The sequence below is a fragment of the Podarcis erhardii genome (genome assembly GCF_964252035.2).
Source record: "Podarcis erhardii genome assembly, chromosome: 12".
NCBI lineage: Eukaryota > Metazoa > Chordata > Lepidosauria > Squamata > Lacertidae > Podarcis > Podarcis erhardii.
In genome coordinates, this window is record NC_138513.1 from 23,629,236 (window position 1) to 23,654,415 (window position 25,180).

A 25,180-nucleotide genomic window follows, 5' to 3' on the forward strand; every position below is an offset into this window, starting at 1 on the left:
GTTTGTCCACAGACAGCTTTCCAGGTCATGTGGCCAGCCTGACTAAACTGCTACTGGCGCAACAGAACACCGTGACAGAAGCCTGAGCATATGGAAACACCATTTACCTTCCCACTACAGCAGTACCTATTTATCTACTTGCACTGGTGTGCTTTCAAACTGCTAGGTTGACAGGAGCTGGGACCGAGCAATGGGAGCTCACTCCATCACAGGGATTTGAGCAACCGACCTTCCTATCGGCAAGCCCAAGAGGCTCAGTGGTTTAGACCACAGTGCCATCTGTGTCCCTTATAGGCAGAACAACGGAATGTCTAGGCGCACTTTTTTATATAACAAGAATACAAAGCTGAAAATGAATGAACTTCAGCTAAAATCTTATATTCATTTTTCATGTGATCTGAAGACTGCAAAAAACAAAGCCATGCTTCGCCTACCCACCCACCCCCATAGTCCAAAACAATGGGAGTTTTTTTGGACTACAACTCCCATTAGTCCTGGCCAGCAAGGTGTTAGGGGATTAAAAAAGCATATGAGTCCAGATCACAAAGTAAATGCCATTTCTAAAAACCAGAATAACTTAGGAGAAAAGGATTTGCAGTGAGATGTTTATGATCCATATTTCCCATAACTTGTTTCTTCTGTTCTTTGCAGTATTCAGACAAACCAGATTTATTACTGCAAACTCAGACTGGAAAAAAATAATGCTTCAGGGTAATCAGAATTGAAACCGTGAGTCTGTGAATGCCAAGCTTCTAACAATGCACCAATCTAAACTGATGCCACCTGCAATTTGTATTAAAAGTCCACTTCAATTCAGATCTCCATATGCTTCTCATTTTTATTTTATTTTATTGCACTCTAGATCAGTAGTCTTTAATATTTTCATTTGTAATCTTCAACTTGACACCCAGCCTTTAACCTGCAGCATGAGGTCTGTGTTCAGTTTTTGTCTCTGTGTGTCTGTGTTCTCACTCGCATCTCTGTCTCTCTTTGTATCAAATTTTCCTGATTTTCCTCACTTTTTGTTTCCCTCGCTTCAATGGTTACAAAAAGAAAATGGTGGCAGTATCTCTGGAGTGAATCCTGACCCACTAGTTGAAGATAATCAGTATACTCAATACCCTGTTTGCATATTCTGTATAGTTGGTGGGGTTTTTTTACATTGAAATGGACACAGACAGCATTGAGGAAAATGTGTTTCATTGGCTATGAGTATCAATTTAGCATGAGCAAAAGCAACAGTTGGATCAGTTTTTGATGTGGGTCTGTCTTACTCGTTTGGAGTTTTTATTTGACTATTGGAATTCCAGATGATGAATGGAGACAAAGGTTCATTCCTGCTTTCCAGTTTAAATGGTTTTAACTTTATGTGGGAAAAGATTGGTGGACAACTACCCCAGAGTTTTTTGATCTACTGCCATAAAGTGAATCCCTTTTGTAAGGCGAATATGGCATATATGATCTGTTTTGTTGGATTATTAAGAAATTTGATGGATTTTTGAGAACCGATTATGCATCTGGGAAAGTATATACATTTTTCTTCTGTGGTATCACTAGGACAAAATGGGATTAAAAATAGGTGTGGATAATATATACTACATAACCCAAGTTAGGTGATACCCTGCTGAAGAAGCATGCACTTTTTCTGCTTGTGTATCTATATGTCTATACATACATGCTTTTCTTAGCTTAGTGACTTAAGGCTTCAAAATGTGTTGTGTGAAAGTATCCATGGGAGGCAACCCAGCGAAAACACTGCTTTTGTGCAATCACCACTTATTTATTTCAAATAAATGCAGCTCATGTGAGGGTAGTGCTTTGAGGGCTGATCCCCCAGTCAATTTAATTAGAACAGTTCTCCTTTAATACAAGATTCCCTTTCCTTATCCTGATGACTTTGATGCTCTTTTAGGTTTGAGATAACCATAAAATGGAACAGCATACTCATCTGTTACCTTGACAACAGCAAGGCTTGCTGCAGGCAGTGATGGAGAGGCTTCAATTGCACATGCACATCGTGTTAATTTTTCCTTGTGGCATTATTGCTGATTATCTCTGTCTACAGTTACTTATTTAATTTTTTTAAAAAAATTGTAGTTTTGAGCTCTGAATGAATCACGATATTTCTAGAACAAGTCCTTTCCCCTAACCAAATATCTAAACTTAAGGAACCAGGAAGTGTGTAAAAAGCAGCATGGAACAATCCTGGAATCTGCCAATTTTTTAATGTATTGAAATATGACACACACCATATACGGTGTTATCTGGGATACAACAACTACCTTGTACTGTAATTCCTAGCATTGCTTAATAAGACCTTAAACTGAGTTCAGTGGGCTTTTCTGTCTGAAGCTTTGCAAACTGAAGCTGCTTAATTTCAGTATTTATTTTAAATAACTTGTTTGTGTTCAATGCCAATTGTGAAATTAATTATTAATTCATAATTGTAGTCTTTGTTTATACAGCATAATTTCCATAAATATCTGCTATGTAGGAAATATTGCCAGGATTTAGGCAATATTTGGACACCAGTTGTGTAGCTACAAAGAAAAAAAATCTGAAGTCTTAAAAAAATTGTAGTTTTTTAAAGCTAATCAGTGGGGTGGATCCAGACTAAATTAGCTGATCTTAGGTAATATTGAAACCAATTGGATAAGTTAGTCATGGCTTAATTTAAGTATTATTTATTTCGCTGTGAACTAAGTTCAGCTAATTTAGTCCGAGTCCAACTCTGAATAGTACATTTTTCATTTATATGTAGTATAGTGTAGCATTTTTGTATCAGTTGTATAGGTATTTGAAATACCCAAACCATTCAGTAAAATAATATTACAATTTTTTCTTGCTGTTTTACAGGTGCAAATAAAAGTATATTCTTTACTTAGAACGTTCTTTAATTTCCCCTCAGAGAAATATGGACTGGGCAATGCTAGCTTCTGGTGTGAAATCTTGAAATGAATACATAGCCAGAAGCAACAGCCCAACAAATACCAATAACAGCTGTCATGTTAGAGTAAAATTAGCAGTGATCTTAAGACCAAGTACTTTGCTAAAAGAAAATACACTTTCCATTTTGAGGCCATTGCTAGCTACTTAACAGCAGCACCCTATTTTATTACCTTGGGTTGCCTCCTGAGTGACGGCCGCTTTCTTTATTCTCCCAGCAATATTGTAAGGTTTCCTTGACAGTCTTGTCAGTATGAAGGGGATGGTGGAGTTTGCCAAGAAATACAGGATAGCTTTAGCACCTCATGGAAGGCATGTGGAGTCCAGGCTCAAATCCAGAGTGGTTGTTTGCTTTGCCAACCTGAAACCCATATTTGATGCAACGAGAAGAGCTTTGTTCCTTAAATAAAGCATTTCAACCCACACAGTATATTATGATAGCTCAGTTTTGTTGTTAATTTTTTTTCATTCATTTTGGGGTTTTTTTTTGCAGGTTAATAAGGAAATGATTTCTTTAAGGTGTTATAAGAGAAATGTATGAAGGGAAAATAGAGTTCTGCCCTCCATCATGCCCAGCAGCCTGGTTTTTTTTGGGGGGGGGGTTAGTTTTGCACAAAACATATGAAAAGCCAGCTTAATGTTTTACACAAAAAAATAACGTGATCCTCATTATAGATACCATTGCAAATTCTCATGTTTGAAGAAGCTGTAATTTCTCCTTTCAAAAAAATAAAGTAACCCATTATTTTTTTGACAGAACTGGTGATGTTGAAAGGGAAGTGGCAAGGGGAGTATGTTGGATGGCAACACCACATTCTAACACCAACCCAGTGGAGTAGCCTACTAGCAATGGGTTTACTGCTCTGTTTCTTTCTCCTTGCCTTCACCATCCTCTTTGTCCTCTCGGTCACTTTGGGATTCTTGCCGCCTTACAGTGGTCTACTTGGGAATAAAAGGACTGCCAGTTTAGCTCAAGTCTTCTGCTTGGTAGCTTCACCCAGGGCTGTAGCCCACAACGTCTTGAGTAATGCGAAAACACATAACAGCCCTTGAGCTTGACCCAGAGGCCAGTACTGCCCAGAAATCCAGTTGAGAAGTTTATTTAAGAGGGGGTGGGCTGGAGAAACAGTGAGCATGCACAGAGTATTGATCTATCCAACCGTATGCTGCCATGCCTTGTGCTGACCATGATTAATAGCTAAAAGGGCAATTGACCATTGAGGAGGACCCACATAGTGGGGGGGGGGATGCTGGAGAAGATGCAGTTAACACCAACCTTCACCTGAAGAAGGTGAGGTGATGGTGATGGCTAGGCCTTTCCTGCTGGACAGAAATGTGAATACATGGGATGCCAGTTTAGGACATGACTGGCAAGGCAACATGATACAGAGTTTGCTATTCCAGCCTATTGCATGGAAGATTTTAAACGTCAGTCTATACAGTTTCAGGAATTTGTGACTGGTGGGCAGGGGATTCTCTTTGTGTAGTGTTGACCCCCCCCCCTTTTAAATGATGCTTATTAGTGCCTGGATCTCAGACTTTATTATTTGTTACATTGTGTTGGATCTAGACTTAGTTGTACAGTGGTATCTCGGGTTACAGACGCTTCAGGTTACAGACTCCGCTAACCTGGAAATAGTTCCTCGGGTTAAGAACTTTGCTTCAGGATGAGAACAGAAATTGTGGCGTGGCGGCAGTGGGAGGCCCCATTAGCTAAAGTGGTACCTCAGGTTAAGAACAGTTTCAGGTTAAGAACAGACCTCCAGAACGAAGACTCTTGACTACCCCAATTTTTGGTGTTGTGCTTTGGCTTTCGAAAGTCACTGTGAGTTTTATAGAACTGAGTGTCTGATAACGTTTAACCAATATCTAACATCTTATTCAAAATGCCTTATGTAGAAGAAGTTTTAATTTATGCGGTACCTAAAGTTTCAGTTTACTGTAGTATATACTGTAGTATTCATTTATCCATAGCTTTTATTTAATACAGTATGAGTAAATCACAGCTTTGTTATTTGTTAAAAGATGAAACTAGTGATAGTTCAGATTCTACCATCATATTGTATCTTACGCACTTTTTAAAAATTGTTGTGAATCTTTCAAGTAAAGATAGTGCTATTTTTTAAAAAAGGTTTGAACTGCCCTTTGTTTTACATTATTAAAAAGAACAGAGTGGTGCTCTTTCTGGAACACGTATTGGATTTGTTGCTATGTGGGTTAGAAAGAAAATCTGCTTAATGCAGAAATAAGATCCTGAATCCTAAAGAGGTGCTGTGGACAAAAGGTAGATTGTGGTCTATTAGTATATCTCTCAGTATGTTACAGTAGATCAACAAGGGTTCAGATTCTAAAATATTAAATAATTATTAAATCATATGGACAACAGAAAAGGTTCCCTTCCACCTTGCCAAAACAAAGCAAAAAAGCTGTAGCATTTTGTGGATTTTTGTGTTACAGGATTGTGACCTCAGTTCTGGAACTGAAAGCAAATTATTGAGTTGAGAATGTGTTCAGAGGCACAGTGACCCTGTTCCTTAATTCTAAGAATATGGTCACCCTCCTGACCCACCATTTTGCATCTGGCTCCAAAGAAAAGCAACCTCATTATTACTGATGTCCACAGTTATATGTGCACAACAGTTATTTCCTTTAAGAGAGGGGTGGCTAACATCTGACCCTCTGGATGATGTTGGACCACAGCTCCCATTATCCCTAAGCATTGGCCATAGTGGAAGCTTGGGCTGATGGGAACTGAAGTCACACAACATTTAGAGGGTCACAGGTCCTCCATCCCTGCTTTCAGAACATATGAAACCCCCTTCTCAATTAAATCAATGTTCTATCTAGCCAGCCAGATACTCTAGGAAGCTCGGAAGCAGGGTATGAAAGCAATAGCTCACCTCTAGAGTAGTAGTAGGTTTTAGAAGTGAGCTTTTGGATGGTTTAGTTGACTTATTACCGTTATCTCTCTCTCCAGGTTTTCCACACATATTCTAATGAAGATTATGACAGGAGAAATGATGAAGTAGACCCGGTGGCTGCATCAGCAGAATACGAACTAGAAAAACGTGTGGAGAAGCTGGAGCTTTTCCCAGCAGAGCTTGAAAAAGGTATGGATTCTACAAATGCTTTGCTGCCGAGCATTTTTTTAAATGTATAAAGTGTCATACTGATATGTAGTAGAATTGCAAGACTTTGCCAGAAAGGGGTCATGAAAAACCTGTCATAGCTTAATACCTGGGGATTTCATAAATAATCAGCAGTGTGCAATTTGTATAAATAATTCCTGGATATTAAATAGTAATATTATATAGTATTATAATATTACATTATAATACTGTATTATATATTATATATATTATATAGTAATCCAGTTGAGGTAACATGTTAATTCACATCAGTGGCCCCTGGTATATGCAGTAGAACATTGGCTTCAAACCTTGTCAACCTCAAGTAATCTCCTGAGGGGTTGGTCCCCTCATATCCGCAGTCACAAAACTGTTTTCAGAAACCCCCTTTTAGGGCTCCTTCAGACTTCCTTTTGTGCTACATTTCCAGGCACAAGTCCGGGCTTTAAAGTTCCATATCTGAGCAGTTTTTGTTTTTTTGCTTTATCCTGGTGCTTCTCCGGATTGCCATTTGCTCCAGTTCAGTGATAAAAAACAGGTTTTCCCTGGAAAAGCAACAGGACAAAAAACAAAAACACTTGGACACAGAGCTTTAAAGCCCAGAACTGTGCTTGGCAAGCACAGGGTGAAGGGAAGCCTGGACGAGCCCTCAGTTTCAAAATAGATTTGCCAAGTGTCTCTTTGAGATATGTGTGAGTAGGGTTTTTGGTATCCAGATCTTAATGCACTGGTCCCCCACCCCCATTTCTGTTATGGAAAACTGCTTTTTAGTTGTATCCTGAACTCAGTATATTTTAGTGGGCCATAATTCCTTTGAACACAGGATTTCTTGATTGGCAGCCATGGCAGAAGGAGCAAGATAGGCTTCTTTCTCCTTCCATTGCAAAAAACGATTGGGGCTACTTGACTTCCATGATGGGAAATAAGAAATACTGTAAGTCTATTGAAATGTTATGGCTTTATGAGTTAGGGAGGATGACCTCTAGAATGACAATGTGTGTTTTACTCTTTGTGCATGCAGTTATAAAGTCATAAACAAAAAATTCATGGAAGGTTTTACTCAGGTGGGGAGAGAGAACAGGATTCAAAATGTACTAATCCAAGTGTGAAAAATGCTTAACAAATGTATGGATCTGCTTTGATTTATCTGCTTCTCAGATGAAGATGGACTTGGCATCAGCATTATTGGAATGGGAGTTGGAGCAGATGCAGGCCTTGAGAAACTGGGCATTTTCGTCAAAACAGTAACAGAAGGTGGAGCGGCAGAAAGAGATGGCAGGTGAATAATAATACAGTATGCTGTTGTGAATATAGATTGGGATTGCTTTAAAATACAGCTCCTGTCTGATTTTGTTCATAGGCTTCATCCAAAACCTTGTAGCTAAAGGTTTTCTTGAGGCCCCTATTCCTAGTATGACCTTCTAAAAGGCTGAAAACCCACTTGAGCCTTTGAACGTTCACCACCAGTTCTCACAAACATTTCTGCTCATTGAAAAGTTGCTTTGTTCTGCAAATAGCGTTGTCAGGTGGACTGTTTCATGGGTGAGAAGGGAATTAAAGCACCCTCTCGTTTGGGAATGATCCTTCTAACCTCACAGCAAGTCTGGATTTCAGTCCAGGCTGAGATCTGTACGGAATCTGCGCCATCCCAGAACTAATATTGTTTGTTTCATATTTCTAGCCACAACATTATCTTTTCACAGTACGTAACACCCCGCCCCCCCCCCCGAGGTTTACTTGCTGTATACATTCATTGATTTATTGGTATGTAAAATTAAGTTTTGTATGTCTCCATAGCAAGCTGCTACATATTTGTTGAATGTATCAGGACCCTTTTTCCGATGGGAAAACTTGCTATCTATTCTCCCCCTACTTGCTGTAGCTTCAGTGCACAAGCAGTATTTTGCTTGTTTTGGAGGCTCATGGTGCACAGATCCTCTACTTTTGAGACAAAATAATCTTGTATTCCTTCAAAATAACTGTGATTATCTATGTATGGTTGACCTTGCACCATTGCCTTATCTTCAGAATGTGGAGTGCTTGGGGAAAAATTGTTTACTTTTCCAGGTCACTCCCCGCAAAATACCCTTTCATGGGTCAAAAGTGAAATTTAAAGTAAAATACAGCATGATTTATATAGGTCATCTCCTTGCTCTATAAAAGTGGAGTGATGTTATATTGCAAAAGGAAACTGAAGCTCTTATAGAATGAAATCTAAAAGTAAAGTTAAATTAATAATTTAAAAAAGTCCCAGGCTGTGTTGCAAAGGAAAACCTCTGCTTTTGCCAATATTCTAGAATAGAAAAGCAGAAATCAGTATACAATTCTATGGATCTTGATGGTTCCTTGAAAAATGGGCCAATGTGCCTAAATATGAACAATCATATATACCAAGGATTGCTAATATGGGACCCTGCAAATACTGTTGAACTGCAACTCCCATCATCCTTCATTTTTGGCCAAGCTGGCTGAGGTTGATTAGAGTTGATGTGGAGAGCACTACATTGACTACCTCGGTTGATATGCTGTGATATAATATGATATATTGTAGTGCACTACACTATATAGTATTACAGTGGTGCCCCACAAGACGAAATTAATTCGTTCCGCAATTTTTGTCGTCTAGCGAATTTTTCGTCTTGCGAAGCACGAAATCCCATAGGAATGCATTGAAAATCAATTAATGCGTTCCTATGGTCAAAAAAAGTCCAAACAAAGCCAAATTTGGTACAACAACAGTTTATTAACTGCTCTTTAAAGTCACACATACTGTAAAGAGCAGTTCAAAAATTGAAGGGAAAATAAATTAACTTTATAAACATGACAGAAAAACATTTAAAAATCAACAAAGTGTACAGTACATTTTCTAAGACTCTGGGGGACCACTCGAAGAAGGCTCCTCTTCCACTCTTTGCTTCTTGGTCAAGAACCTGTCCATAGTCTGCTGCTTTATCCGCCTTTTCAGCAGCTCCCTGAAAGACGACATGACCCTCGTATCATAAAAGTTCCCAGCGTCATGTGCCACGTGCTTCTCATGGTGGTGTAGATCTGCAAAAGTCTGCACCTCCTTCCACTTCTGGCAAATGTCCCTCAGTCTTTCGGAGGACAGCCGTTCCTCAGTTGCTTCCTCCTCTTCCAGTGAGGCCTGCTCCTGCGCAGCCTCTGCCTGCAGAACGTAGCCCTCCGTCGTCACAACCTCCAGGAACTCCGCTGCAAAGTCTTCAGCCGCAGGAACATCAGAACTGGCAGCCTCTCCATGCCTGACCACACTGTGGATGCCAGATCTTGTCTTGAACCGGTCAAACCAACCTCTGCTAGCCTTGAAGACTTCTGGCTCGGCTGAGGTTCCTGGCTGTTCCCGGATGAGGTCAGCGTGCAAGGCCTTGGCCTTCTCACAAATGACGGCCTCAGACACTGTGTCCCCTGCACGCTGCTTCTCTTCTATCCAGATGAGCAGCAACTTCTCGACCTCCTCCAGGACAGCTGGGCGGTTCTTCACGATCCTGGTGACTCCCTTGGCTGCATCAGTCGCCAGGATCTTCTCCCTCATCTTCAGGATGGTCCCGATGGTCGATGGGTTCCTGCCGTACTCCCTGGCGATGTCCGTCACACGCATTCCGCCGTCGTGCTTCCAGATGATCTCCTTCTTCATTTCCAGCGTCACCTTCTCCTTCTTCCTCTCGCCGGCCACCGCAGCAGCAGTCTTCTTGGGTCCCATGGCAGCACAGCTCCTACCTTCGTAAACTCAGAAACAGAAAAAAAAATCAGTGATGTGCTTCAAACCCAAAAAATACAAAAGCAGCCAGCCACCCACCACACAGAAATTAAAACCCAGAACCAAGGCCTTGAATCCCAAGCACCCCAACCCCAAATCCAAAATCCAAAAACCCCCAAAAAAGTTTTAAAAGTTTAGCTTACCAAATGGATGAAAGAGAAGTTCTGGAAAAGCTTCAACAATCAACCACCGACGTCCTCAGAAACCTCAAATGGCTGCAAAATAAGTTTAGGAAAAGCTTCAAAAATCACCAATGTCTTCAAAAACCTCAACTGCTCCCACAGACACGCACCAACCCACCCACAACACAGAAATTGCAAACCCCTCCCCAACTGCTCCCCCAGCCCCTCCCCAACTGCTGCAAACCCCTCCCCAACTGCTTCCCCACCCAGACAAAAAAAAATTTCAAAAAATAACAACATGGCCAGCACTCAGAAATTCAAACTCAGAAAATTTTTCAAAAAAAACCAACCTGGCCCAGTGGTCACAGAAAATCATAAAAATTCCCAAAAAAGGCCCACAAGCCCCCAGATTATCGCAAACCCCTTCCCAACATCAAGTCCTTGAATCCCAAACACCCCAACCCAAAATCCAAAACCCCCCAAAAAAGTTTTAAAAGTTTAACTTACCAAATGGATGAAAGAGAAGTTCTGGAAAAGTTCTGGAAAAGTTTTGGAAAATCTTCAAAAGTGAGCAAAGTCTGAGAAAAGGCTACCAAACCACGTGCTAACAGTTGCTCCTCGAAGTCAAGTCGCAACTGCAGCTGCTCAAGCTAAGCACCCTTGGTTTTAACGGTTTTTACACAAAGGAAACAAAGTCGCGAGACGTTTTCGTTTTGCGAAGCAAGCCCATAGGGGAATTCGTCTTGCGAGGCAAATCGCGGGCGAAAAAACCTTTCGTCTAGCGAGTTTTTTGTCTTGCGAGGCATTCGTCTTGCGGGGCACTACTGTATATACTAACTGACTCCACTACAATGATATTAAAATTGTCAGGCTAGCTGGTTTCTGGTCCTGCCTGCTTCAATGGAGGCAGCCCCCACAACAGCGGGGGATCGTCGGCAAACGAAAAACAAGGATGACTGAGGGTAAATCATCCTTGCAAATTCCCCCCAGGGACGGCGGGAATAGGCTTCACTCTCAGTTCATCTTGGTACCTGGCTCTCGCTCTAGGATAGAATGTTGGAGGCAGGGAAGTGCTGAGTGCAAAAGCACTTCACCTGGCGAAAACCCTCCTACCCCATTAAGAAGCAGAGTTCTCCGTTTAATTGCATCTTTAATTCTTTAAAGTACTGGTGTGTGATGGAAAAGGGTTGCAACAACATACTACATACTGCTGAATATACCAGCTACATCAGGCATAGGCAAACTCCGGCCCTCCAGATGTTTGGGACTACAATTCCCATCATCCCTAGCTAACAGGACCAGTGGTCAGGGATGGTGGGAATTGTAGTCTCAAACATCTGGAGGGCCAGAGTTTGCCTATGCCTGAGCTACATGGATCAAAGGTTTGAATTAAGGTAAGTTTTTCTTTGGTGTGAGAGTTGGTTGGGGAGAGGGAAACCCATGGTTTGTTTATTCTAAGCTTGTTTTATATATTTATGATTCGGCAACCCTCTCTGGAAAAAAGATAAAAAGATATTTACAAGTGAGGAAGGGACATTGGAGTAATATTGATATTAACGAGCAAAATAGAAATGCACCCAGACCACCTTGTGGGGAGCCACTTTAACTGAAATGTATTAATTGGAAGTTGATTGACATTTTGATAATTGTATAATTTGGGAATTAATTGTTATTGTTATAATTCGGCTATTATTGGGGGTATATTGGAAAAATAATTTATTTTTTTAGAAAAAAATTGTCAGGCTATTTTGACAAAATGTGCAGCAAACAGATTTCATCAGTGAGACAATTACTGGGTTCCAAGCATTGATATCTAGATCAAGATAAACTAGATTGTATGGCTGCTCATCATATGCATCCAGAGTTGATGGAGGACCTTTTTGGCTCCACAGGCCAGATCCTTATCAGGATCAGCCTTGCGGACCAAATTTGACAGGTGAGCAAGGCTGCCTACCTATCAATCACATGATGCCACAATGACATCATGTGCAAAGTGCTTTAAAGCCCCGAATTAATCTTGCAACTAGAGGTTCCCCACCCTGTCCACCGTTTTTTGCGTGAAATCTCATGCACGTGGATGCAGTGGACTGGATCATGCCCAGAGTATGATTTTATACAGGGTAGGGTAGATGTTATGAGCAAGATTTGCTTTTAAACATTGTTTTCTATAATAAGAGAAATTAGCTACACCCACATGCTGACTAATGTACTTCAACTGGAAATTAAATTTCTTATGTTAAGGACCTGATTCTGTAACTTATATCTCAAGTACAGCCATTGAATACATTTTGTCCACTCCTGAATAAATGATACTCTGATTCTGTAAGGGTTGCAAAAAATTATGGTAAGTGCCAGCTATTCAGCTGAAGATAAAATGCCAGATTTTTTTTCTTTTCTTAAGCTCTGACTCTCTTGAAACCCCCCTTCCCCATTTAACAGTCGCAATATATAATTAGATTTTAGCTGCTTAGGCGTACTTGGGTATGAAAATACCTCCCTTATTTGGAGCCTATGAAAAAGAATGTGTTATGCAGAGATTATGCCAAACCACCTGACGTCTTTCCAAAAATGAGTCAGAAACAAGAAGGCGGCATAAGCAAGTAGGGAAGCAGGGTCGAAAATAACTCCATGAAGTTTAATTCTGAATTAATAGTTTTTGGGCAATTTGTTTCTTTGTTTAAAAAGCCCTTATATCTCACCTTATTTTCAGAAGAAACTTGCGGCAGATAACAAATCAAAACGCCACTCAGTATTTAAAACATATTTCAGTTCCCATTCCTAGCCAAACACTGGGAAACCAAAATATTAGCACAACCTTTTTCTTCTTCTGGTTCCTCTTTTAAGAATTCTGCTGTTTTAGAGGACTGTTTAGAAGTAAGTTTGATGAATAAGTGGGACTTTCAGGGGAGACCTTGCTGGTGGATTGTGCCTAATTGCCTTTACCCGTTCGCCGCAAAAAGGCACAACACTGTCTTATTTTTAATACACAGTAGTTCAGAGCAAAATGTAGTAGAAAAAGAATTTAATTAAGTCTGGAGTATTCATACTCACTCCATACAACTCCTAGCGCCCATAACAAACTACAGTTCCCAGGATTCTGGGGGAAACTATGTGCTTTAAATGTATGGTGTGGGTGTGACCTTAAGAGGGACCAGGGAGCTGTGGAGCTGCAGATCTTCCTTTGCATCTGTAGCCCTGCTTGCTGCTCCTGGCTGGAGTGAAAGGAGCAGCATGACTCCCAATTCTGGGCTATCTGCAGCTTGGTGCAGTAGTGTATCTCTCCAGGGAATGGACTGTCCTATGGGCTGCAGGTCCATGCCCAGTCCTGCTCTTCCACTTCAACACCCTATTTTGGAGCCCAACACCAGTTACTGCCAATAGAGCACCAGCAGCAGCAGCAGAGGCCAGAAGACGGAGACATCTGCTAAATCTTAACCCCACCCCCTCCTGCAGAATGGAGTGGGGTTAGGAGTGCAGCCTTTGGTGCTTTTTTCAAGCCACAAAATTATCTCATTTTAGAATTTATTTTTATTTTTTTTATAAAAAAAACCTGTCTGCATATTGGAAGAAATGAATTTCAAAATATTAAATGAAAATGAACCATAAATGATCGTTTTAAGTTTGCTCATTAATCTACATATACTGGAAACTGGAAGTTAGTAATGTATTGCCACTTGTTAAGTAGCTGCGCTTCCAACCAACTAACTAGCTAGCTAATCAGCCAGTTGCCTCTTTTATGAGCAAGAAATGTGTTTGACATTGTAGAATGAAAACATACTATGATTTGAAAATTGAAAATTAATGTCTAAATCTGTAAATCAACATAAAAAAAATACAACTATTGTTCCCAGAAAGGTGCTTTTTTGGGCCCATCCATTACATGCATTACTTATTTTTTTAAAAAATACAACACGTATGACATTCAACAGGACTGCACAACACCCTATAGAGCACGTAGCCTCAGAATATGAAGATAAAACAGGAATTATGGACTGTGAAGTGAGGAGACAAGCAAGTTAAAAATATTTTAAAAGGATGCTGATTAAAGTTACTTCTTTGTCCTCTGATTTCTACTGCACAAAATTATAGACCTCAAAGGCACATGAAAGTCATGGAGCCCAGCTCTCTGTCCTAAGGCAAGACTGTGTACAAATTAACCCCCTTAGAGATGAACCCACACTATCCAGTTATAAAGTACCAGATGCAACAATGGGAGTGGATAAGGCTTTGCCATAAGCAAGTAATAGTTTAATAAATAGAGAGAGCAGGCAAGTGACTTTACTGCTATGTAAAGGCTGGATCTATTTTTTTTTTTACTGATAAACAGTTCCCAAATGAAGGATGGTAATATGGCTTTTGCAGTTATGTCATTTAGAAATGGTTGCATTCTTCAGATTTTTTGTCTTGTTTTTGTTTTGATATTTGTTATCAATTAATATACCAGGGGTCACAAACCAAGCACCATCCATGAAGGCTTTCATTGGTTCCCCAGACTCTGGCCTTTCATTAAAAAAGAAGTATGTCTCTAGCCCTCCCAGAAAGGAGGTTATGGAGAAAATGTGCAAGTACCTTCTAATCAATTTCTGGGAAGCAAGAGTGGCCAGTGTGTGTGTGTGTGTGTGTTTCAGGGGTGGTTGTCTCTGATTTTGTGTTATATCACACCCCCATGACAGTCATTTTGTGACGCACTCCCAGCCTTTCCCAAAATCCAAAATGTGCCCACTGTTCCAAAACGTTTGGTGTCCCCTACAACAAATAGTGCCTTGGATCCTAATATAGCTTAAGATAGTCCAGGGAAGGAAAGTTTCCTACTCCATTCCCTGCACCCCTTCAGTCTGAGACTTCTGGAAAGCCTCTGTGGGGGATTGGGCAACCTGAACAGTGGAGGATGGGGCCAGGAGAGCTCATGGTGGGGAGGAGGGCTGGATGGGAAACTTTCCTTCTGTGAACCTTCTTAAGCTAACATATCTTAGAATCTGAGGATTTGGGGTGATTCTCCCCTCCACAGGCACCATCCCCTCACCTGATTCCACATTGTTCAGAAGGGCCTCCTGGCACACCAGAGAGCTCCTTTCATGGGAGTGCAGGTAGCTTCACTGGGGGACGAGGGCATGGGGAAACTTTTCTTTTTGTCAACTTCCCTAATTTAACAACGGTCGCACGGTTTTTCTGTTTAGCAAAACTCATGGCACATGAAGTATCTTGGCTCATTTGTTGGTGCTGTTAAACATAACCTTTCAGGCTGCCAAAACAGTCCTCAGAAACCTTTTCATACATGCCAGGGGACATTATTAAGGGTTGGAAGATTATTTCCCCCAAAAATACAATTAGTAACGTGAGCTGATATGCTAGGTTGCTGAGTGAAGTCAGTTATTTCGTACAAAATTTACTTTGCATTGCATATATTTGCTGAATGTATTATTCTGTAGCCCTGGCGGCATACTTGAGCTAGATGCTAAGGTTAAGGGAAAACTGCCCATTTTAAATACCTTGGCTTGAAAGGGAAGGTAGCTGATGTAGCATAGTGACTGAAAGACGGAGACACGCACCAGGTGCGAGCCTCATCTCTTCTGTGAGCTCATTAGGTGGCCTTCGACAAGCTACAGTCTGCAGTTTCCTCCCCTCTAATAGTAGTTTAATGCCCATCAGTTTTGAAGCAAAGCAGAGCCACTCAACAATAAGGTAGCAGTTTCTATATACTTGGAGGGCTCCCAAGGTATGCAGAAGTATGTTTTTAAATTATCTGACAAAGCACCTGTGAGCTTTCAAGTTGAGATGGAAGCTGTCTGAAGGAGAGAGAGCTAGCCTGCTCAAGCCTCTTAATAGTTTATACTTAATTACTTTGCCAAACCTTTATTAGGTATTACAAGTATAGGCCATCATAAAACATTCATATATAAAATTTTAAAATATATACAAATAAACAGCCATGCAAAATATATAATGACAAAGATTTCCATTGGGATTTCTTCATGCTAAATAATGCCATTCACCACTCTAAGAGATACTATTGACAAAAACTCAGCCACCCTTTCAGTTAATGTTAGACAGATAGAATCTGATGTTAGACTACCCAAAAAAGGGGATAGCACGTTTGTGTGGCTGATTGTTTAATGGACAGTAGAAAAGGATATGTTCTACAGTGTCTGGCACATTCAAAGAACATCCACAATGTCTATCATTTCTGGGGATGTTTAAATATCTCCCCTTGGCAAAAACTGAGGGGAAAACATTCAGTCGGGCTAACATAAAGGCCCTGTATTGGGCTGGAATTATTAATATTGAGATATAAGTGACCCTGTTATCTGTTGTATTTTATATATATATATATATATATATATATATATATATATATATATGCTTTCGTATATATATATATATATATATATATATATATATATATATATATATTCGTAGATATATATATATATATATATATATATGCAGGTTTTGGTGTCCTCGGGTGTCTTCCCGTGTAAAAGTTGGGGTGTCTAGGCGACGTTTCGACGAGGTCTCACTCGTCATCTTCAGGCTGGTGCTTTCGGCTTCTTGTTACTGGAACAGAGCAGGATCTCAGTGTTTGAGTTCCTATAAATACTGTAGAGGGGGTGTGGTGTATAGCCTCCAATGTTCTGGGCAGAGAGGAAGTTCCCAGGCTAGTGTGCCTTTTCTTCTTTTGTTCCTTAATTACTTGAGAGATATCTTGAGTGATTTCTTGAGTGATATCCTGAGTACCACTTAGGTGGGTCATTAGGTGTGGATTAGTTGTTAAAGTCTTTGTGTCTTGACCTCTTGAACTTTGTGAAGAGTTTTCCTGAGAAGATGGCTGTACTGTACTTAGTTGTGCTCTGGCTTGGCTTCGTGTATAGGGGCGAGCTGTGGTTTTGTGGCTTGTGTCAGCCAGATCTGTGTAGGGATTGCAGGGGGGTGCAGCATCCGGAGGTGCCACCATGGATTGGCTACTGGATGGTGTCTGTAATTCATCTGTGGAGAGGGTCTGGGTTTGGGTCTGGTGTGGTTGATTGGTGTTGGCGTTCTGTGTGCCTCTGGATCTGGTGTCAGTTTTTGTGGGGAGGGCTAATTTCCAGATGTCTGGCAAGCGGGATGTGTCGTCACGCTTGTTCATGTTGTGAGGGTGTTTCTCTATCTCGATGGCTTCCATGATTATTCTCTTGTGGTGATGTTCCGTGTTAAAGAGCAATTTGGAATCTGCAAAATTAATTTCGTGTCCTGTTTCTTTCATGTGTTGGAAAAGAGAGGAAGTTTTTTCTTCTTTTTTGACGGCATTCTTGTGTTCTGCGATACGTGCATTTATTCGTCTGTTTGTTTGTCCAATGTACGTGGCTGGGCAGACTTTGCAGGGTATTTCATATTCACCACAAGAGAATAATCATGGAAGCCATCGAGATAGAGAAACACCCTCACAACATGAACAAGCGTGACGACACATCCCGCTTGCCAGACATCTGGAAATTAGCCCTCCCCACAAAAACTGACACCAGATCCAGAGGCACACAGAACGCCAACACCAATCAACCACACCAGACCCAAACCCAGACCCTCTCCACAGATGAATTACAGACACCATCCAGTAGCCAATCCATGGTGGCACCTCCGGATGCTGCACCCCCCTGCAATCCCTACACAGATCTGGCTGACACAAGCCACAAAACCACAGCTCGCCCCTATACACGAAGCCAAGCCAGAGCACAACTAAGTACAGTACAGCCATCTTCTCAGGAAAACTCTTCACAAAGTTCAAGAGGTCAAGACACAAAGACTTTAACAACTAATCCACACCTAATGACCCACCTAAGTGGTACTCAGGATATCACTCAAGAAATCACTCAAGATATCTCTCAAGTAATTAAGGAACAAAAGAAGAAAAGGCACACTAGCCTGGGAACTTCCTCTCTGCCCAGAACATTGGAGGCTATACACCACACCCCCTCTACAGTATTTATAGGAACTCAAACACTGAGATCCTGCTCTGTTCCAGTAACAAGAAGCCGAAAGCACCAGCCTGAAGATGACGAGTGAGACCTCGTCGAAACGTCGCCTAGACACCCCAACTTTTACACGGGAAGACACCCGAGGACACCAAAACCTGCATTCCTGTACCCGTGAAAATCTACGAAAGCAAATATATATATATATATATATATATATAATTTTTTATTAATTTTCCAATTTTTAACACTAAACAGCAACAACACACAAACATCAACAAATACAAGCACACCCAAAAAATATCATTTCTTAACCTCATTTTCATACGCCTCATTTCTCGGACTTCCCCGTACCTCACCCTTTTTGCATCCTTATTTTGCAGTTTTTCAACAACCCTTTTTGCCAATTAAATTTTAAATTTAAACTCATTGTCATTCTCAATTTCACCTTAAATCATCAAACAGTTTTAGCTGCAATTCTGCATCTTCCCTCCCCTTGACATTTTATCACTCCTCTATTTTACAACAGTTCTTAAGATATACTTTAAACTTCTTCCAATCTTCCTCCACTGTCTCTTTCTCTTGGTCGCGGATTCTGCCGGTCATTTCTGCCAGTCCCATAAAGTCAATCACTTTCGTCTGCCATTCTTCCAGTGTGGGTAATTCTTGTGTCTTCCAATACTTTGCTAGAAGGATCCTTGCTGCTGTAGTGGCATACATAAAGAAAATCTTATCCCTCTTTGAAACCAATTGGCCGACCATGCCCAGGAGAAATGCCTCCGGTTTCTTTTGAAAAGTACATTTAAGTACCTTCTTAATTTCATTATAAATCATTTCCCAGAAGGCCTTAATCCTTGGGCAGATCCACCAAAGGTGAAAGAAGGTACCTTCGGCTTCATTACATTTCCAACATTTATTATTGGGCAGATGGTAAATCTTCGCAAGCTTGACTGGGGTCATGTACCACCTATAAATCATTTTCATAATATTTTCTTTTAAGGCATTACATGCCGTAAATTTGATACCGGTGGTCCATAACTGTTCCCAGTCCGCAAACATAATGTCATGACCTATGTCCTGTGCCCATTTAATCATAGCTGGCTTAACAGTTTCGTCTATTGTATTCCACTTCAGCAATAGGTTATACATTCTTGATAAATTCTTAGTATTGGGTTCTAACAATTCTGTCTCTAGTTTCGATTTCTCCACCTGGAAACCAATTTTCCTGTCTTGTTTAAAAGTCTCCATTATTTGATAATAATGGAGCCAATCTCGTACTTTAGACTTTATTTTCTCATAGCTCTGTAATTTAAATTTTCCACTTTCATGTTCTAAAATTTCAAAATATTTCGGCCATTTAGATTCCATGTGTTATCTGTTGTATTTAAACCAAAGAACTTGGGAGAGCAAATTTTATTTACAGCTGACTCGATGTTTTGTTTTTCAATGTCTCTTAACCTGGTTTGAATATTGCAATAAATATACTGCTCACTTGAATTATACAAGGGTTCCAAGTCAATACTAATAGATCTAATTTTACTATGTAAGAGTTGGAACCATCTGGATTTATAAGAGTCCTAAAGTAAGTCAGAGAACAGATTTGAAGTTTGGCAATGAAAATGGCAACGCAGCCAGTATTTTATAGTGCTAGCTCACACCCAATATTCTGTTGTGTGTATACCTAGTACTGCACACTTGATTGAACTTTGGAGCCTCAGGATACGTCTCAAGAAACTTGAGTGTATCTTATCTTAATCTTATCTTATATGCTTGTATCCATATTGGGATCCCAAAAAGTAGCTAGGACGACAATTTAGCTTCAAAAATCTGAATAGCAGCTGGTATAAAGTGGTTAACTTTCTGAAAATAAAAGTGAGCTACTGCTGAGGAGGTACACTTTGCCTGTTTTATAGCACTTGTACGATGGTTTGACCAACCTGAGTTACTCTGGAATAAAATTATGAGATATGTGTGCATCTGTACTTGCTTAATTTCCTGTCCTCTTATTTTCCATTTCTCTAATTTCCGGGAGGTTTTAGCAAGTATCCTGAATGATAATGTCTGCTGTAAGGTTAAATCCCCCTGCTTGCGTTATACAAGGCTGTTTCAAGAAGAAAGAAAGGAAAAGTGACCCCTTTCCAACCCAACAGAACCACCCCCTTTCCCGACTACACACTATATGGCTATAAAATAGACCACATAGCTTTGAAATGCTCACATTAGCCTTGTACCGGAACATGCATGTCAAACTATTTGTCAAACTAATGTCAAACTATTTGTCAATCTAGTCCAGCATTGTGTAGTCAAGTTGGCAGCAGCTCCCCAGGTCCCAGGCGTGGTATTTCATATCAGCTGCTACCTGATCTCTTTAACACAGCAGGGGAATGCTTGGCGGAGAGTGATAACCTTTCTCCCTCCCTCCCCTCCTGCAACTCTCCCATCCTTCAGAGGCCTAGGCTCATCTTCCACGCTGGGTGGGAACCTTAGACAGAATAACTCTTCATGGGATACCCAGCAAGGCTTGCAAAGATGTTTACTACTTGTCGCTTCTTATTAGCTGCTTTATTGAATATATGTTTACATGCCTGGAATGTCTCCCCCTTAGTTACTGTAATATCAGTTTAATTTGGGGCGCTACACTCTTGCTGGAAGGCAGCACTGAATTTTATTTGGTCCAGTGGCTTGAATTGGCTGGCTACCTTTTCGCATTGTCAGAGCCGTAACGCGGGGAAATGTTCAAAGGAGGGGCTGACTTTGTAAAGAGCTTGTTTTTAAAAAAATTGTGGCCACCATCCGTAATGGTAGATGCTCAGATCTGCTTTGATTACGTTCCCCTGGGCTTACATCACTTCTGCCGGTGCATTACTGGTACGTCTATGACATAATTTGTACTTATTGGTTGATAAACCATGTGCCATTCTTAATCATAGAATAATAAGCCAAGTACTCATGCCTATGGGATTGCTTCACAAAGTTGGTACCAAGTGCTAAGTACAGAATCTAACTTCCAGAGAGTTCCACCTTTCACTGTGCAGCTCATTCTACCTTCCATGCTCATCGGTATCATGGTTCTCTTTAATTTTTCTTTGCACTGGCTTACCTTCCTTTCATCATGTTCATTTTAAAACATCACTTCTTATTTTTGAACACTTTCACTGCATTGCTCCTGTCTATTTTTCCTCTTTAATTCCTCTTAACACTCTTCCTAAAGACATCTAACGTCTCACAACCTCTGCCTGTTTTCTTAGACTGGAGCAACCTGGCCTGTTATTATTAGGCAGCATCTTATCTTTGGAACTCATTGCCACCAGCTGTTTGTATAATGCAGGCCCACCAGCTCTTTAAAGTACCTCCAGATATATTTAGTTTCCATCCATTTTCCAATTAACTGAGTTTATAAATAAACAAGCAAGCAAGCAAACATTTTGAGTGTACCACTGATAATACAGTCATGATATAACAAAGATAGGTAAGTCTCAAGACAATAAAATGAAGGAAACCAGAGAGAGAGAGGAAAAGAGAGAGGAAGGAAGGAAGACCACAGTTCAGTTTCACAGTTGACAGATAATCTAAATTGAGGTTGCAGAAAAATGAGGGAAGGGAGATTAGGAGGAGGCTAATGCAACAGTTCGAGTTTATCGCTGAGTACAGTCTTTCCAGACACTTACCTGACATATTTATTTATTTATACTGAGCATGCCCCAAAACTCCCGTTTGAAAATTGTTTTGCCATGTGACAATGGAGTGTTGCTTGGCCACATGGAACTAGTTGCCTTGTTCATTAAACCCTGGCCCTGGGCAGTCCCTGGCAAAAGCTTAGAAACCAGTGGGAAACTGAGCAGGGTTTGCACTGAGGATTTGCATTGCTGCGTCTTCAGTGTCCTGCCCTGCCCTGTGCACCTTTTGATATGTGGCATGAACAGCACAGCATTTGTGAGTAATAGTAATGATTATCACTAGCACATCACAATTTAAAATTTGGTACTAAAAATATTTAAAACAGATTGCAGTCACAGGAATAGGGTGTGTCTTGCACAACACAAAATATGGGTTTTTGTACAGCCATGTGTACATTTCTTGCCACTATATCTGATGCTGTATACCGGTAATTGTAATTTGTCCTGTTTGTTCATTTACCTCCATGGAAGTGGAGATCTGGTTCAAAAAAAAAGCTTGATTTCAAATGGCATTTTCTTCTAAAACAACATTGTCAGTAGGAATTGACAATATTATGTATAATGCAAGATGTCATGTATGTGTTGTTGACTTAATTATGTATTGCTTCCAAATGCAATTTAAAAAGACATTATATTTTGTTTCATATTCATTACTTACTGTTTCTCCATTCTTTTTATTTCCTCTGAAAGGATCCAAGTAAATGACCAAATTGTAGAAGTAGATGGGATCAGTCTGGTTGGTGTCACACAAAATTTTGCTGCAACAGTCCTCAGAAACACCAAAGGAAAAGTCAGGTAACTTTGAGAAATCCTTACAAAGTACGATTTAAATTGGTGGCACCTGTGATATTGTCTGGTCATGCAACTGCTCGATCATAAGTAAGCATATATATGTTAAGAAAACCTATGCTACAATGGATTGTTTGTATCAGCCTTGGACAACCTGGTACCATCAGCCCCAGACAGCATGGCCTCCACATTTAGCCTTTAAGGCCTTGCCATTTTGTCAGATTTGGCTCACAAAGGGTGGGGCAGATAAAACCCAGTCCCCCATCCTGACTGAAGAGAAGGAAGATGGATAGGAGGAACCCCACCTTTCCAGAGATCTTTTGTCTCATCATTTGTGGTATAATTACATATTGTATTAACTGCATAGTGTGTGGTGCCATTTCTTTTTAAATTTAATGTTATGTTCAGGATTCCAGTTTTCATTAGGACCACAGCACATAGGGAGGGAAGGATTGAAAGTAAAGCCAGGGGAATCAAACCATTTTAACCAGGCATTGTTGGCACTGTTTGAGAGAAGTATTCCACAAGCAGGATGCCACCATGGAGAAGGCCCCATCACTTTCTACCCAATCTTATAATCTGGAACCGACTTCAGGAGACTCCTCAGAGAAGGAGCTGGTTCATATTGGAGCAGGCGATTCTTAAGAACACTGGTCCATAGTCGTTCAAGCATTATAGGTCAAAACCAACACTTACATGGTATTTTAAAATTGAAATATAAATATGATGGGAACAAACTGAATGCAGGGCCAGCCCTGCCACTAGGCAGAGTGAGAGGAGTGCTTCTTCAGGTAGCAAATGCCAAGTGATTAGGGAACAACAGTGAGGTGCTGAGGACAGAGCTGTGTGTGTCACATGGCCTTCTCTGCACAACCTAAGATAGCCAGTCACCTGCAGATTTGGCTGCCGGTCCCATTGGCTTTTGTCCCAGGAATAGGAAAGGTGCCACCATCTTGTCCGTTGCCTTAGGCAGCAGAATTTCTCAGGCCAGACCTGACTGGACGCTGGTGAAGATTTGCTGAACACTGGCAAAATGTGTTCTGTTTGGCAAGTTAATAGCCTGGCTGCTGTTTTCAAGGCCAGACTAAGTTTCTAAATAGTCTTCAAATGCAATACATTGCAGTAGTCTAGCATGGATGCTATCAAAGCATGGATAACTAAGGCAAGGTTATCTGTGTTCAGGAGGGTCTACAGCTCTATTCAAAGTATCACCTAATAAAGGGCTCAAACTTGAAATTTAATACTGCTTTTCTCTTCAGCTGTTACACTTCATTAGATGTTTGTAAAAAGTAAAAGCCTTCTGTGAGTGCATTTCAATTTGGGAGGTCAATTTTCTCCCTTGGTAATATTTTTATTCCCAGAGTTTGTAGTTCTTAAATAAGTCTAAATGTTTAGGGCTCTTTCAGACATCTCTGTATGCAGGGCTTGAAATGCAGGAATTGATGGTTGTCAGTAAAACAATTAAAATAAAATGGAAAGGAAAAAAGTATTAGAAATAAAACATCAAGTATAATAATGTTGCTATATAAATCAATGGTGTGCCCACATTTTGCATGCTGTGTGCAGGTCTAGTTACCAAGCACATAGCAGGAGAAGAGGGTTTTTTAAAATGTTTATTGGCGAGGAGAGTGAAAATTTGAAGTTTCCTTCTAGTCCTGCCCCCTCCCTCTCCGTTCCCCACACTTAGAACTGGAGTTATGAAATGGAATTGTTTGACATGAGATTTAGGGTGAATAAAAGGAAGCGTGGAGTTATAGATTGCATTAAGATACGGAGAGGGCTACCAGCTAAGGCAGTCTTTAGAAAGAATTAGACAGAATTATTATTATATTTAAAATAGTTTAGGATATATTTTAGGGTGTAACACCCACAAGTTGGCTTACGTAACAGAATTTAGAAAATACATGAAATACGCCACAAACAGCTTAAAAAGGTATAAAGCAGTAGTTCAATAAATATAGCCGCAAACGTTCCATAAAAAATAGTATAACACAGTTTAAACCAGCTCAGTGGTTTCATAAACTAGCAGTAGTAAAACAAAGGTAAACCAGAACAAATGAGTTGTTAAGGCCCCTTTGTAGGTATGCACTGTGGGAACTTTACATAATTCACTTGTAAGGGAGTGTCATCACTGCAAAGCCATCACCAAGAAGACCCTACCTTTCACGCTATTGATTGTCTGAATAGAGAGCGTACAGAGTCTTCCCAGTGTTCGCTTACAGGCAGCCAGAATCATCTTCTCCACACTGCGTGGGTTACAAGATTCCCCCCGACAAATTCAGCTGTGCTCCCTTTGAAGGATGCCTGTTTCCATAACACTGCTGTAAATCAAGGACCTTAGGATAAACTTATGCAAACCATCTAGAACAGGGTTACTTTCTTCCCCCATAGCTGCCGTAGTTGTAGGGGAGAGGTTATTGTGCTCCTTAACAGCTGCCCTTAATGACTTCAGTATAAATAATAAATTATTATAAATTATTATTCAAGCCACAGGGAGAGAAAGGTATGTATGTATGTATGTATATATGTATGTATGTAATTTTTTATTTGGTTGGTTGCACCCTTCACCTGAAGATCACAGGGCAGTTCACAACATAAAAATACAAAATGAAAAGACAAAATACATAACGAAACAAAAACAAACCAGTAGCTCCCTGCCACAGATACGTTTAGAAAGCCATAGAACAGGCATAGACAAACACAACCTTCAAGATGTTTTGGGACTATAACTCCCATCATCCCTAACTAACAGGGATAACTAACTATCAGGGATGATGGGAATTGTAGTCCCAAA

General features: G+C 40.4%; 2 protein-coding genes across 15 annotated transcripts in view; one reads left to right on the forward strand and one right to left on the reverse strand.

Annotated features, from left to right (window-relative positions):
• Positions 1 to 25,180, forward strand: part of PPP1R9A (protein phosphatase 1 regulatory subunit 9A) — a 150,642-nt gene that overhangs the window by 79,554 nt on the left and 45,908 nt on the right. For all 14 annotated transcript variants that reach the window (XM_081881870.1, XM_081881864.1, XM_081881876.1 and 11 more), the window contains 3 exons: positions 5,924 to 6,056; positions 7,233 to 7,353; positions 22,288 to 22,392. In XM_081881870.1, the coding sequence (XP_081737996.1) occupies positions 5,924 to 6,056; positions 7,233 to 7,353; positions 22,288 to 22,392 (359 nt within the window). The remainder of the gene's footprint in view (positions 1 to 5,923; positions 6,057 to 7,232; positions 7,354 to 22,287; positions 22,393 to 25,180) is intronic.
• LOC309352941 (tigger transposable element-derived protein 1-like) lies at positions 8,314 to 10,028 on the reverse strand (the record flags this gene model as incomplete). The annotated part of the gene is made up of 3 exons (XM_081881765.1): positions 9,993 to 10,028; positions 9,271 to 9,809; positions 8,314 to 8,367 (listed from the first exon to the last, which is right to left on the reverse strand). The coding sequence occupies exons 2-3, from the start codon at positions 9,790 to 9,792 to the stop codon at positions 8,314 to 8,316; spliced, it is 576 nt and encodes a 191-aa protein (XP_081737891.1). The 5' UTR covers positions 9,793 to 9,809; positions 9,993 to 10,028.